The sequence below is a fragment of the Cebus imitator genome, unplaced genomic scaffold (assembly GCF_001604975.1).
Source record: "Cebus imitator isolate Cc_AM_T3 unplaced genomic scaffold, Cebus_imitator-1.0 Scaffold187, whole genome shotgun sequence".
NCBI classification, from domain to species: domain Eukaryota; kingdom Metazoa; phylum Chordata; class Mammalia; order Primates; family Cebidae; genus Cebus; species Cebus imitator.
The window spans coordinates 1670520-1684765 of NW_016107502.1; the positions used below are offsets into that span (position 1 = coordinate 1670520).

General features: G+C 48.4%; 1 protein-coding gene across 1 annotated transcript; it reads right to left on the reverse strand.

Moving 5' to 3' along the window:
• Positions 1-109: 109 nt before the first annotated feature.
• On the reverse strand, positions 110-13815 carry FGF6 (fibroblast growth factor 6). Its single transcript, XM_017546080.2, has 3 exons — positions 13249-13815; positions 12175-12278; positions 110-2647 (listed from the first exon to the last, which is right to left on the reverse strand). Exons 1-3 carry the CDS (start codon positions 13592-13594, stop codon positions 2471-2473), a joined length of 627 nt encoding a protein of 208 aa, XP_017401569.1. The 5' UTR covers positions 13595-13815; the 3' UTR covers positions 110-2470.
• Between the last annotated feature and the right edge of the window lie 431 nt (positions 13816-14246).

A 14246-nucleotide genomic window follows, 5' to 3' on the forward strand; every position in this document is an offset into this window, starting at 1 on the left:
AAAAAGAAAAAGAAAAAGAAAATTAGCTGGGCTTGGTGGTGCACACCTGTAGTGCCAGCTACTCAGGAGGCTGAGGAAGGAAAATCACTTAAACCCAGGAGGTGGAGGTTGCAGTGAGCTGAGATCACACCACTGCACTCCAGCCTGGGTGACAGAGCAAGACTCTGTCACAAACAAACAACCCCCAAATATTTAGCAACTGATATAGCATGGGCCCTGGCACCAGTTAGACAGACACCCAGCCCCTCATAACCGGTGCTGGTGCAACTGCTATGCAGTGGCTGAATAGCATGCCTGCTTGACTGTAGGCATTTCTTAGCTTCTTCTTCTCATTCCTAGCATGAAAAATGAAAGGCGACACTTGGGGAGACACCTTGCCAGGATTTGAGCAATGTTATGCTCCTGTAGAGAGATGAAGGAAAGGGCTGGCAGTCCAAGGCTTTGGGGATTCTCTCGAAGATTGCTCCTCTCATGCCATGTGAGCTGAAAGATCTCGGAAGAAGGGAACCTATGTTATGGGACATAAAACTTCTCCTTTTTTCTCTGGATCACAGTCACACCATCCCCTAGCCATTCCACACTCCAAGCTCTACTGGGAACTGATACACACCTCAGGTTCGGGGTGACTGCATTTCTGATGGACCCTGTTCAAGAGATTGATTGCACTGAACAAGACTCCCTAAAAAACAGCTTTATCCCCGCCTCCAAGCAGACCTGCACTTCAGTATTCCAAAGAGTCAAGATGGACTAGTTCTCCCTTTCCTACCACATCCGAGGCTCGGCCACACACACACACACACTTCAGGGTTTCTACTGTCTCTTCCATCTTTGCGTACCTTGGTGTGGCTTTTTCCTCCTCACCCAGCACATGTCCTCCCTGACATCTGCAGGGCAGAGGAGGTGGCTGGTGAGGTGTCTTTCCCTTTGACTACCGATTCCATCTTCAGCTCGGAATTCTTCTGCCCGGATCTATCTATAGATGGATGCAGCTGCAAATAGTAAGGTATGTTGAAGACGAAGGTATTCGCAACAGATGAGGATTGTCTTGCAGGTCAGGGCCCCCGAGAGTCGCAGAGGGTGTCAGGTCATTTTGTAACTCGATGGTTCACATATGCCAAAAATATTTGCACTCTGATAGGGCTCTCTCTCTGGTTTCAGATTTAGGAACATTCCAATGGTTCGGGAATCTGAAGGCTCCAGGCAGACAACATTTGTAGTCAGTTGGGGAACCTCTGCTTTAAATACTCTTAAGGACAGAAGGCAAGAAGGCATTGTGCGGCAAGGAACTGCTTCAGCTTGGCTTCTTGATTTCACGGGATTATCACTCCTCTTCTACTGCAGGGAGGAAGACAGCACAAACCCTGGAGGCCACGGTGCCCATTCTGCTGCATCCAGGCACACACAGCGTGTATGTGAGATGAGGATGAGCAAGAAGGAAGTGAGGGTATCAGATGAGAACTTGGGTGCATTTCCTGGACATAGTTGGAGAGGAATTGCCATCTGTAGTCCAAAGCCTCTCTACTTCCTTCATGCCCTATTTTGTCCCCCATCCCTCGCCAAAGAGGTTGCCATTATTAGGATCCTTGTCATCTGAGGTTAAAATAAGACCGGTTCAAAGTGAGGAAACATTATGGGCAGGCAGCCTGGCCCCTGCTTGTTCTTGGAGCCACACACAGCCTGAGTTCTCCAGGCAGAGTGGCTCTCCTAGAACATCCAGTGCCTTCTGCTGCCTTCACAAGCCTTCCTCAGCTGCGCTGGATGCTGCTGTACCCCTTAACTCCAAGAAGGGAACAGCTTCTCCCCCAGCTTCCCTGACAATTTATCCCAGTATCCCCAGAGCCTTCACTGGCAGGAAGCTTGAAGTGCCTGATCAGTCTCCTTTGGGTTTGCAATACAACCCTACACTCTCACCCTGCCGTCTCTGCACTTTGAGGATGGCTGCTTCCCGCTGACCTGTGCAATTCATGTAGTCAGCGGCCTCTGAAAGGAAAGATGATTGGAAAGAGGCAGAATGGGAGCACACATCAATCATACTGGTTTGACAAGTGACATTCGTACAGGCAGATTCCTGCAGCGATGAGGCTAGGAGAGAGAAACTCGATGCTTTGAAATGCCTTTGCTCTGGGAATATATAGAACACTATATGGATACACAACAATGCACACAAACTCCTACCCTGGCCTTTTCCTTTGCACATGGTCACATTCCTCAAGTGTCACCGATACCTTCTTTCCTTGGGGGAGGTCACAGCACGGGATCCATTGCCATTCTAAGATGCTGATTGCAACCCTCACTTGAATGGGCTACATGCCATGGGGTCCAGCGCGGCCAAGGGCAACAACTGGGGTCTCCCCAAGTGCAAGAAAAGCCTGACTCAGAAGCCATGGAGGGCAAGGGGAATTATTTGCTTGTGCAAAATTCCAATAGGACACTTTCTGCTTTAAATCTGTGAGCCTTCTTTTGTGGGTCCTTATATCCTGGGAAGGAAATGAGTGACAGTCATGACCAGGGACACCTTGCTGCCCCGCTTTGCCCGTCCGTATTTGCTCAGGGCGATGTAGGTCCCTCGGTACAAGTCTGACTCGTAGGCGTTGTAATTGTTGGGCAGGAGAGTTTCTCTGAACTTGCATTCTTCTTGGAAGCTGGGCTGTGAAAGACATGGGCAAACAGCAGAGACTGGGTTACAGATGAGGAGGGCTGCAGACGCCAGCTGGGCTGCATAGAGGAGGCCCCTCTGACGGGCGCCCCTTCCTTTCCCTTTGTGAGGCAACCACTGTGAGGTCTGAGCATCCTGGGTGAATAGAATGGTGAGCGGTTAGGACGGGAAGAGGCTGCAGGCTCTCATGGTTTCCTCTCACCTTCTTCCCTCTTTTACTAGAAGGCCCAGGTACACAGGGGGATGGTCTGTGCCACATGGGGCAGAGCTGAGGCTCTGCCACTCAGGTCTCCTGACTTCCAGAGAACTTTCTACTAAGTCTTTAGATGGTAACTTATTCCATTCAAAGAACAGACCAGGAAATGATACAATAAGCTGTTTTCTCAAGTGCACGGTGAGAGGGAGTCTACTGGAGCAGGAATGAGAGCCCAGGGTGCTATTTTCTAACTTTTCTACTTCCCAGTTGTGTGGCCTTGGGCAGGCTCCTCCTTTTTCAGCCTCAGTTCTCTTTTCTGCAAACTGTGTGTGTTGGGGGAAGGAGAGAGGTGGTTGGTGAGGGGGAGGAGACACAGACGATCTCTTAAGCCCTTTCCAGCACTGTCTCTCTTTCTTTCCACCCGTGGTTCCTCGGTCCATCTTTCTTGGTTTAAGTCCCAAGTTTTCTATCCCTCAAATAGGCCCATTCTCAGTTTTGACTTTGAGCCTAGAAGATGTCTGGTGCCTCCTAGACCAGGGGTCCCCAACCCCCAGGCTGCAGACCCATACCAGCCAGTGGCCCATGCCAGTGCAGGAACGGGGCTGCACAGCAGGAGGTGAGCGGTGGCTGGGCGAAGCTTCATCTGTTTTATCCCCACTCCCCACCGCTTGCATTATCACCTGAGCTCCGTCTCCTGTCAGATCAGCAGAGGCATTAGATTCTCAGCAAGAACCCTGTTGTGAGCTTGGCATGAGAGGGATCTGGGTTGCATGATCCTTATGAGAATCTAACGCCTGGTGACCCGAGGTGGAAAAATTTCATCCCAATACCATCCCTCCATCCCCCATCCTGTACATGGAAATGAAATAGTCTTCCATGATACTGGTCCCTGGTGCCAAAAAGGTTGGGAACTGCTGTCCTAGACAATCATAACTCTCCAGGGATATGCAGGAACACAGATGGCGAGGAGCAGGGATTTTTACTGGGAAAAAGACCTGGTTCCCAATATGACAGTGTTGCCGAGGAGTCTGGGACCAACAAAAAATGGCCCTTTCCATGCTAATTTGGTAGAGGAGTGTGTGTGGACCACCTGTTTAGAACATGAACTCTGGACTTCCTGTCTCCCATGCACAAGTTCATTCCCAGTACATCACCCCAAGTCCTCCTTCTCTCCTAGAAAAGAAGGCTCTTTCATCTGCAACCTGCCTGGGTGGCTGCCCTGAGGGAGTGTGCAGGGATTTCCTGTTCTTGTGGGGAAGCAACTGGGTGGGGGCTAGAAGAACAGAGAGTGAGGTGGGAGCCAAGACCTGGGATCTACTCTTTTTTTTCTTTTTTTTTGAGATGGAGTCTTGCTCTGTCACCCAGGCTGGAGTGCAGTGGCGTGATCTCAGCTCACTGCAACCTCTGCCTTCCAGGCTGAAGCACTTCTCCTGCCTCAGCCTTCCAAGTAGCTAAAACTAAAGGTAGGCACCATCATGCCCAGTTAATTTTTGTATTTTTAGTAGAGACGGGGTTTTGCCATGTTGGCCAGGATGGTGTTGATCTTTTGATTTCACGGTTCACCCACCTCAGCCTCCCAAAGTGCTAGGATTACGGGCATGAGCCACCACGCCTGGCCCCAGGATCTATTCTTGAAAGAACTATAGAATGAGAAATGGGTGGAGGATAACTTCTGACTCCTTCTTGCTCAGGTATTTAAAAAACCCCACTCAATGGCTGCTGGGCTGTGCCAGAGGTATTCTCTGACCTTCTGTGAAGGAACTGTACTGTGAGTGTCTCACCTGGCTGGCAAGTAGGTAGATGAGAAGCTCTTGGCTCGTTGTCTTCAGAAGGGAAGCAACTTGGGTAAGTAGCTTGCCCCTAGGGGCCCCAGACTCCCAGAGACCTTTCGGTGGACCTCTCTGGCAACATTTTGAACCGCCATACTTTCTTTCCCAATAGACTACAAAATCCCTGAGATGAGGACTGGGTCTTGCATGGTACATGATGCTGAGTCAATGGTGGTTTAATAAGGACAACATGGGTTTGGTGGCTCACACCTGTAATCCCAGTACTTTGGGAGGCCAAGACAGGAGGATCACTTGAGCCCAGGAGTTTGAGAGGAACCTAGGCAACATAGCAACATTTTGCCTCTACAAAAACTTAAAAAAAAAAAAAAAAGCCAGGCATGGTGGCACATGCACGTAGTCCCAGCTACTCTGGAGGCTGAGGTGGGAGAATCACTTGAGGTCAAGGCTGCAGTGAGCCATGATTGCTCCACCGCACTCCCGCCTGGGTGACAGAGTGAGATCCTGCCTCAAGAATAGATAAATAAGTAAATAAGGACAACACTGAAACATAAGGGGACCCCTGCATGGGAGGCTCTTTCAGTGTGATGCGGGAGAGGGCGAGGGGACAGCCTTGCCTGTGGAAACACAGTGAAACACCCCCTATACATTTTCCCTATGTTCTTCTCTCCCGCTTGCAGCTTATTTACAAAGCACTTTCGCTGATATTAACTTGCTTGAGATAAACGTGAAGATGTTCACCAGCCATGTCAACTGGTTAATGCCACATGAGGGGGATGGGTTTTCGTAAGCTTTCCTGTTCTCGTCGTTAGGGATGCTCAGTACATATTTGCCAAATGGGTGAATGAAGGGATGCCCATTTTGGTAAAAAAGGATGAACTAATCAACATCGGGCAAGAACATATTTGTGCCACAGCTTTCAGGTTAGACGGTTGACAGTAGGCTCTTACTTAGCTATGTGAGCTCCGGCAAATCATTTAACCTCCAAAGCTTACTGTTCCCTCCTCTGTGAGGTAGGAACAGTAAGAAAAACTATGTCATAGAATTGGAATAAGCATTAATTGAAATAATGCATAGAAAGTCCTGGGAACAATGCTTGCTATATAGTAAAATTAAAAAAAAAATCATTATTAGTATTCTTCTCTAAGTAAATCATGAGCTACTTTACATTAAAAACCTTAAAAGACTGCCTTACCCTGGATCACCAGTCCCATAAGACTTGATGTGGGTTACTAGACAATTTAGCTTTTAAGCTCTGCGATTTTTGACCGAGTGCCTGGGAGACAGTGAGCTGACCTGGAAGAGCAGGAAGTGAGAGTAAGGGCAGAGGTTGACGTTGGCTGTGAACCACGTCCCCTCAACAGGAGCCTCTCTGGACCCTGGTTTTCTGCACTGTGCACAGGGAGTAGACTTAGTCACAGGACTTCGACTGTTGATGGACAAGCCTGGGAGTAGCAACACCAGCAGAAATTCAGCTCAGAACTGATGGAAACATTCCAAGTAAAGCTACACTAATGAGAAGTCTAGTAGAGGTAAATGAACAAGTTAGAATCTGGCAGTAGATCCCAACACATACATGGATGTAAAATAAAGTGAATCTAAATGATTATAAGGTAAAAGTGGTACTTTAAATAACTAGAGAAAACATGATGTTGGAACAACTGAATGGTATTTTATTACAATAATAAAGTTTGATGTGTATGACTTTATCCCTTACATCAAAATCAATTCCAAAAGGAGCAAAGATTTAAATGTAAAAAAGAGTAACATTAAAATCAAGAAAAAAAAATTTTAAGGGTACCCCTGAAACAGAAAAATATTTTAATAAACTCAGAATCAGGAATATCTTTCTAAGCAGGACACAACAAAATTAAAGCCATTTAAAAAAAACTAATAAACTAGTCTTCTATTTGAAAATTATTACCTAAAATAAGAACAGAAATGGCAAACTGGATGAAAATACTTATAATACACTTATGTCCAAGAGTACATTTTGTTACTATATTCAGACCCCTAAACTCACTGGAGAATGAACAATGTTTATAAAACAGAAAATTCTCAGGAAATGAAATATAAATGACATTTGAGCAGAAGAGAATATGCCTAATAAGAGAAATGTAAATTATAACTGTGCATCACATTTTTAGTGGCCAGATTGCAAAGAGAAAAGCATTTGACACTATGCTGTCATTAGTGAGGGCATAGAAACTAGGAATTCTCATTTAATGTCCCCTGATGTATGTACTGTTATGATCTCCATAAAGAACAATTTGGCAATATCTACCAGAATAAAGGATGAATATAGCAACTGATCAGCAATTCCACTTTTAGAAATTTATCTTACTGATATTCTCATGCGTGCACCAAAGTTACTACAGCATTAAATAAAAAAAGACCAAAAACAATGTATCTATTGAGATGAGTAACTGACTCAATTATGGTAGATCCACATGATGGAAGCCTATAAGCCTTGAAAAAACAAAAAGTCCCTCTACAGTGGCATGCAATGGCCTCAAAGATAGATTACTAGGTGAAGACACGAGGTTTGAAACAGTGTTAGTATAGTATGTTCCTGTTAGTGTGATTTTAAAAAGATGCTACCAGAGCGTGCACATTGTGCATAGGCTATTTCTGGAATGATACAGTGGTAACTGTGGCTGTCCCCAGGGAGGAACTCAGTGGCTTCAAGACAATGGTAGGAGTGAGACTTTCCATAGAATATTCTTTGATACTTTTTCTTTTTCCTGAAAACATGTTCCTATGCTACCTAGTCAAGTAAGTAAATTATTTAAAGTGGGAAAGGAATTTAGGGTAGCAGATAGGCCAGGAAATGAAGCGAGAAAACATTTTGATCAGAAACTGGTGGTCTCCTCCTCGTTGGGTCACAGCCCCTCTCCACCCACCAGCCTCCCCCCTGTTCTAACTTTGTACGTCCCTGGAGAGTAACCCGCCCAGTCAGTTCCAGAGAATTTATTTCTGATCTGGATGGTGGTTAAGGGAGAGGTTTCATGTGTTGTTTGCAAGCTCTAGAGAGGAAATGAAATCTTGAGGCGGAGGAAGGGGAAGGGGGAGGAACTGAGTGACTCGGTCAAGAAACTCTCAAGCCATTGCCCACTTCCCGCTGCCTAGAATGTGTCCATTTGAGAACCCAGCCTTTCCTAAACGTCCGGGTCTCCTAAAACATGATTGTTTAAGCGTGCATGACCATGGTTGTATAGCTTGTACTTTCTCTGGTCATTAGATTTTGGATCATTCAAATCTGCTCCCCTTCAACATACACAGTTTTTTTTTTTTTTTTTAAGTTTACCACTTTTTTTCTTTCCAATATGCCCTTTTCTCTAGGCTGTCTCATCTCCCTGGCCTTCCTCAGAATCCTGTACAAAACTAAAGTGAAAAAAGACAACTAATAGATGAAGCTTGTGTTAGAAGCCCTAACCTTCCCTTGCTGTTCTCTCTCCTCTACCCTTAGCACCCCTATCCGTGGGGTTCTGGTGCAGGAGGCCTGTGGCATGAACGGGAGATAACTCGTTTTCCCCGAATGCTTTGATGCAGCCGGATGCTTTAGGCTGATGGGATTTTCCCGCTGCCCAGAGTGATGTTCAAGACCCAGCCCCTTAATTCATCTCCATCAGAGCCCTGAGCTTTGAGTTCTCATGGCTCAGTAATGCTGTCTCCTCACCTCTGGTGAGGAAAGCATTTGAGCCAAGTGAACGCCATGTTTATAAAAGCAGCTACCACGTATGATTACTTGAACAAATGAATATCATTCCACTGGGTCACATTTCCTGGGCCCTTCGGGCTCAAACCCCAGCATGACACTATTTTAATTTCCATGTAAGTCTATTCAGATTTATGTGCATTTGGCATTCACTATGGAGAAGGGCATTTTTCAGAGAAGCAAGCACATCCATGGGGTAGAAATGCCCCTAAATATGTGAGGAGAGGACAGGAAAAGGCCTGGGACCAACCCAGCTATTGGTGGAGCAGGTTCCCCCTCTGTAGAGTGGGGCATCCCAAAGAACCCCTTCTTACCATCCTGCATAATGCCTGGAATCCCAGGGGATTGGGAGAGGGGGGACAAGATAGCCACCCTCTTGCCTTTAAAGCTAAGTCATCTAGACCAATGAGGATCAATCCTGCCTTTAAACATCTTCATTCTATGACTGCTTAGGCCATTGACCCCTGTTGCTCCTGGGAGTATATGTTGGATGGAGAAAGATGGGGTGGAAGGATGTGGGCAAGAAGGAAAAATAAACCAGTGCTCTGTCCTAAGACTTTCTTCTGTAGCCCCTGACTGCTTCTTTCCCTGTGTAGCTGAAATATCATCAGCTCTGAAGATGCCTGCATTTTCTAACCCTTTTTCCTAGCATACAACTGCACTGTCAATGTAGCAATGGAAAGTGTTTTCATCAGGTGTTTCCTTCTTCTCACTCCTGTACAGGTCTTTGTAGCAGGTGGGGATTTGTATGCAGGGCATTGGGCCTCTCATAAGGGCATGCACCTCCTGCTGCACTCCAGGCCCATTTCCTGGCACTTTCACATGGGGGGCGTCCGTCCCATTCCCTCAGGAGTGCTGCTCTCTGCTAGAGTGGCAGCTGAGTCAAGGAAAGACTGGTCTTCCCCTCCCCTAATGTAATGCCCCAGATCATAATCAAGGGTCTCTGGAGGAAATCAATTTTGTCCTCTGCACATTGTCGTACTGTTGAAGAAAAGGGTGTAAATGCAGTTATTCTTAGTAAAACTAAAGTCACTTGAGAGCATAACTGAATTGCTAGTCTCTTTTTGCTAGTATGTATTTTTCTCAACCGAAGGATTCTAATAGAATCCACTATGAGGTGGAGATCCTTGATGTTTTGTTTTCTTAGTGTTAAAGGGGATCAAGGGGGTTAGAATTCACTGATTTCGCCTCAGTCTACACCTGAGAGAGCAGAGGTCCAAGCCCAGAGAAGTTCAGTGACATTGCCCAAAGACAAGTAGCTAGAGGGTAGGCCGGCCAGGAACTGGAACCTGGATCTCAGAGCCCTGAGACAGGGCTGCACACAGTTGTGGCTGCACCTGTGACCCTGGAGACGCAGTGTTCGCAGCTGCAAAGGGAGGATGAAGATCAAATGCACCTCGTAGGGGTGCTGCGAGATCATGCTGATAAAGCCCTTGGCAGCCTGGTGCAGTCCAGCACAAACAGTAGGCTAGTGCTCAAGGCAGGGCAGCTGTTTATCTAAAGGGCGGGAGATGGGCAAACTGCCCTGAGCCTCTGCACCCCTCTTTCCAGGAGACAGACGTGTGTGAAGCCACTTCTAGCTGGGTTTTCTTGGCCCTTATTCTCTGCCCACGAGTTGTTGCCTTGTTCTCCTCACCAGCGCCTCAACCCCAGCCCAGTTTCCCTCCCCCACCCATGAGAAATGCCATATAGTGGCAGTAGCAGCTGAGCCTGGGAGATGAGGCAGCTCAGGGGGCTTAAAGGGAAATAGTGTGAATGAAATAATCACTCAGTGGGAGTCTTCCTGGCTCCAGGGATCAGTTGGCAATTGTTTTTTTAGACTGTGATAACGGCCTCTGAAGGGTGGGGAGGGAGGAGGTAGAAGCTGTTCAGGAGCATCTGGTCCTGAGCCACACAAAACGTCAGGTGTCCCAGGCTTGGGTCACAGCTGTCCAGCCCTGCTCTCTGTGTGCAGGTCCGGCTGGCCCTGAAGTCCAGGGAGGAAAATCTCCCTCCCTAGAGAAGATGCTCTTTGGCCAAATGCTACTGAGGGTGCAGGTAGGAGGGGTGGGAGGGCAAAGGCGAAGGGGGGGGGGTCTTTTCTGCAGAAGTTCCCATTCTCCTGGACTTTGCTCATTTAGTGAGTCCAGCAGCTCATCAACCTGCTTAACTCCCTTTAAAGTCATCAGCCAATAATGTGCTGCAGAGCGAGGGCTGGGGTGGGAGTGGGGGGCTGGGGTCACAGGCATTAGGAGTCAGCCTCTTTTTCCTTTGAAGTCCCATAGCCAACAGCCCAAATTCCCCATTCTCCCAATCCCCTGGGATCCCAGGCATTATGCAGGATGGTAAGAAGGGGTTCTTTGGGATGCCCGCTCTACAGAGGGGGGACCTGCTCCACCAACAGCTGGGTTGGTCCCAGGCCTCTTCCTGTCCTCTCCATCACTTTTCCAGGGAGTAGTAAGAAGGCTATGTCTCTTCTGTCTCATCTCACCCGGCCCTCCAGCTCTCAGGTTCAGTGAAACTTGGGGGGCTGGATGGTCTACTGCCCTCCAGAGGCCATATAGCCTGCTGGCCCCCAAGCCTGCCTGTGCCTCAGAAACACCTGGTAAATTTAAAATACAAAAATAAACAGATTTCCAGGCCCACATCCCAGCTCTGTTGAATAAGAATCTCCTAGGTAGGTCCCTGGAAATCCATACTTTTAACAAGTTACCAAGGTGACTAGAGATGCACGCTGTACACAGAACCATGTGGGAGACCCATGGTTTTGAATGCATGCCGTATGTCCATGCAAAGCAACCCAGAATGAGAGATGGTAGCAGTAAAGATTATGGGGCAGAGGCCACCTGGTGAACCTGTTCTTGTATTTCATACACCTCCTCTGTTGGGATGGCCCCACTGGGATCCAGTGCCAATTCTGGATCTATTTCTCTACCTCCTGATCCTTGGTTTATCTTCCAAGGGGCAGTAGATCCTCCCTCCACACCCTCCCCATAAATAACTTTGATATTTTTTGAGGACTGCTCTGAGGTCTTCCTTTTTAGCTTGCTTATTTCTGTCAAAGGAACTCTCCATTTCTTCAGTTTCATAGGGATGTTTGCCCAGCCATATTTTGGAATAAGCCAAATGATGGGCTGAAGGCCACAGGAACAAGTAGGTCAGTGAGAGCAGAGGTTTTGGTCAATGTGCTTAGAAGTTGGTTGCATTAACCCAAGTGCCAACATTGGCGCTCCCAGGGGTGACCTATGGGGTTGGGGATGGGAATGGGTGGGACCTGGTAACTGTCTAAAGCGTATAATGGGGAGGCTACTTCTCCAGCCTATGTGATCCGAGACAAGAGGATTGAAAACCCTAGCGCAGAATCTCAGCACAGTGATGAGGATGAAAACAGCCTCCCATTCCACTCCTCCTCCTGTGCACTAGGCCAGGGTGTCTTGCAGGGCGAGTGCCTGCAGGGCAAGCAGCACACCCAGGCAGAGAGACAGGCTTGCTCTCGGGGCCTTGCCAATGCAGGGAATCACACCTGCCCACAGGCTTGGATGCCACAGTGCAGGTTTCCCTCTGGCCCACGGGCTCCCTGAGCTGTGGTTTCTGTTTAATCACACAGGCTCCATCTGGCCCGTGGGAACAGAAGCAGCACGGAGTAGAGGACAATCACCCGTGAGGCTGAAGAAGCAAAAGCTGCAGTGCCCTTCCCTTGCACATGCTCCTTTCTCAGCCTTTCTTTTCCCATTTAGATAAATAGTCACTTCTCTACTCAGAATTTCGTATTATTTTCTTCAACTGTGTAAGCATCAAGCCTTGTAAACCTGGCACTTTCCCGGCCTGGTGAACTCACCGTTGCGTACAATCTTCCTTCACTGTTCATGGCAACGAAGAGGGCACTTCTCACTCCAAAGAGACTCACCACACCTCGCTCCACGGTGGAAATTTCCAGTAGGCCTGACAAGGAAATGTGAGCCACATTACCTAAGGCTCGTGCAAATCAGACTGGGAACTTGAGCCAACAAGGACATCTCAGTCCATCCCTCTTCTCCTAGAAAGTCAGACTCTCTGTCACCCCTCCCATGATCCCTTTAACTCTAGGAGACCCTGGCTGCTGGACTCATCAGGTGCTGCATTGTGCTATTAAAAGCCCACTTCTGCAAGGGAAAGTTCTGATGTCGGAGTTAGGGACTGCAATGACCACTTAGTTATCTGTTTAAGATGAGTTTTGAATCTGGTCTTTCAATGACAAAATTACTTGAGGTCCGTGACTTGGGTAAAAAAAGTAAATTCTGATTATCATTATTCTTAATGTGTGCTCTACATGTTTCAGCAAATCTCAACCCATCCTGAAAACACAGCAGCCAGACCACGGCTGATGGCTTTCTTGGATCCTGCAGTCCCCATCCTTTCTTGGATAGGAGACTAACCATACAGTAACTTGTCAACTTGCAGGGTAAGAACCTGGAGACAGAGGGAGCTCACTGAAGTAAAAAGAAGGATATGCTTCAGTTGGACATTTTGCAATTGAATTTCCCTTTCTTCTCCAAGAGGGAAGCTGAATAAAAATGAGCTTGTGTCTAATTTGATCCCAGTATACTAACCCATTCTCCCTACCCCTACCTTGGGGGCTTCCCAGACTAATGGTTCCCAGTGGTCTTACAAGGCATCAGATGGGCCAGTATTGTTGCAATAGTTAGTGCCACTGAGGATCGAACCAAGGGGATAGCAAATAACACCAGGATGCTGGGACCCCAGTAGACCAAGCCTGCACCCAGGCAGAGTCCCACAGAGTCATCTAAGTGGTGAGCAGCATTTCTGCCCCCTTTATAGTGCATCGTGTCCACTAGAGCAAGGCACCTTCACCTTTTAGTCCTGCATGAGCCCAAGCCCCCAAGCGTCCCAACTGGCTGCAGCTGGCACTCACTGTAGGGGGTCTCCTTGTGGGTCCCGCTGATCCGGCCGTCGGGGGGCACCTGGAGGTGAAAGCCGATGCCCACGTTGCAGTAGAGCCTCCGCTGCCGCTTGATCCCCACCAGGTAGCCACTTTCCCAATTCACCCTGGCGATCTCTCCAGCTAGCCCAGTGCGAGACCTGGACAGCAGGGTGCCCCAGCCCCTTGAGTCCAGCTGCGTGTTGTTGGCACGGGAGCCCGCAGGCAAGGATACCACCATGCCCACTAGGATGCCTAGGAAGATGAGAGCCCACAGCGTGCCCTGAAGACGTCCTGCTCCCTGGGACATAGTGATGAACAGCCTCTGTCCCAGGGCCATCCACCTTGCCTCTCAGGCACGTGGTCAGAATTAATGGCCCTAAAAATACCGCCCTTCTTGTTTTTCTCCCTCCCGCATGGCGGCAGGGGCTTATTTTTGGAAGGCAGATGAAGGCTGCTGACATGAAACCAAAGCCTGCATCGGGCACTCGGGTTGAGAGCAGAGGGACCCAGGCTGAGCCGTGGCCGGTAGAGACCATGGCTCGGGGACACTCTCTAGCTCACCCGTTCGCTCTGTCCGGTGTCGATGATATTTGATTTGACCTATCTTTATAGTTGGTACAGCAGCCCGGCCCTCCCCTCCACCCATCATCACCCTGATGTCAACCCACCCAGCTCACTTATCCAGGGCTGTAACATTAACCTGTTCTTGGGCCTGGCTGCCTCCCCAGACCCCCATCAGCCTCCACACTCCCCAGGGGTTCTGGGAGCCACTGCCATTCCAACTATGAGACAGGAATGAAGTGAGCAGGGAGCATATCTGGGGAAGTGGGGAGTTGGCTGGGGGCCCAGGGAAAAAGAGAGGCGAGAGGCCACCCAGGACTCATACTGGGCAGAAGTTCTCGGCCTGGCAGTGCTGGCTCCTTATTTAGAGGGCAATAGGTAGAGGCAGAGATGGGAGAAGGCTTGTGGTGGTGATGACCGTAGCCTGC

Bases quoted from the DNA above. Each gene is read 5' to 3' on its own strand.
- FGF6 (XM_017546080.2), bottom strand. From the start codon at position 13,594: ATGGCCCTGGGACAGAGGCTGTTCATCACTATGTCCCAGGGAGCAGGA. The intron at 12,279-13,248 runs GTGAGTGCCAGC...TTTCCTTGTCAG, and splicing joins CCACAAGGAGACCCCCTACA to GCCTACTGGAAATTTCCACC. The intron at 2,648-12,174 runs GTGAGTTCACCA...TGTCTTTCACAG, and splicing joins AAGGAAGATTGTACGCAACG to CCCAGCTTCCAAGAAGAATG.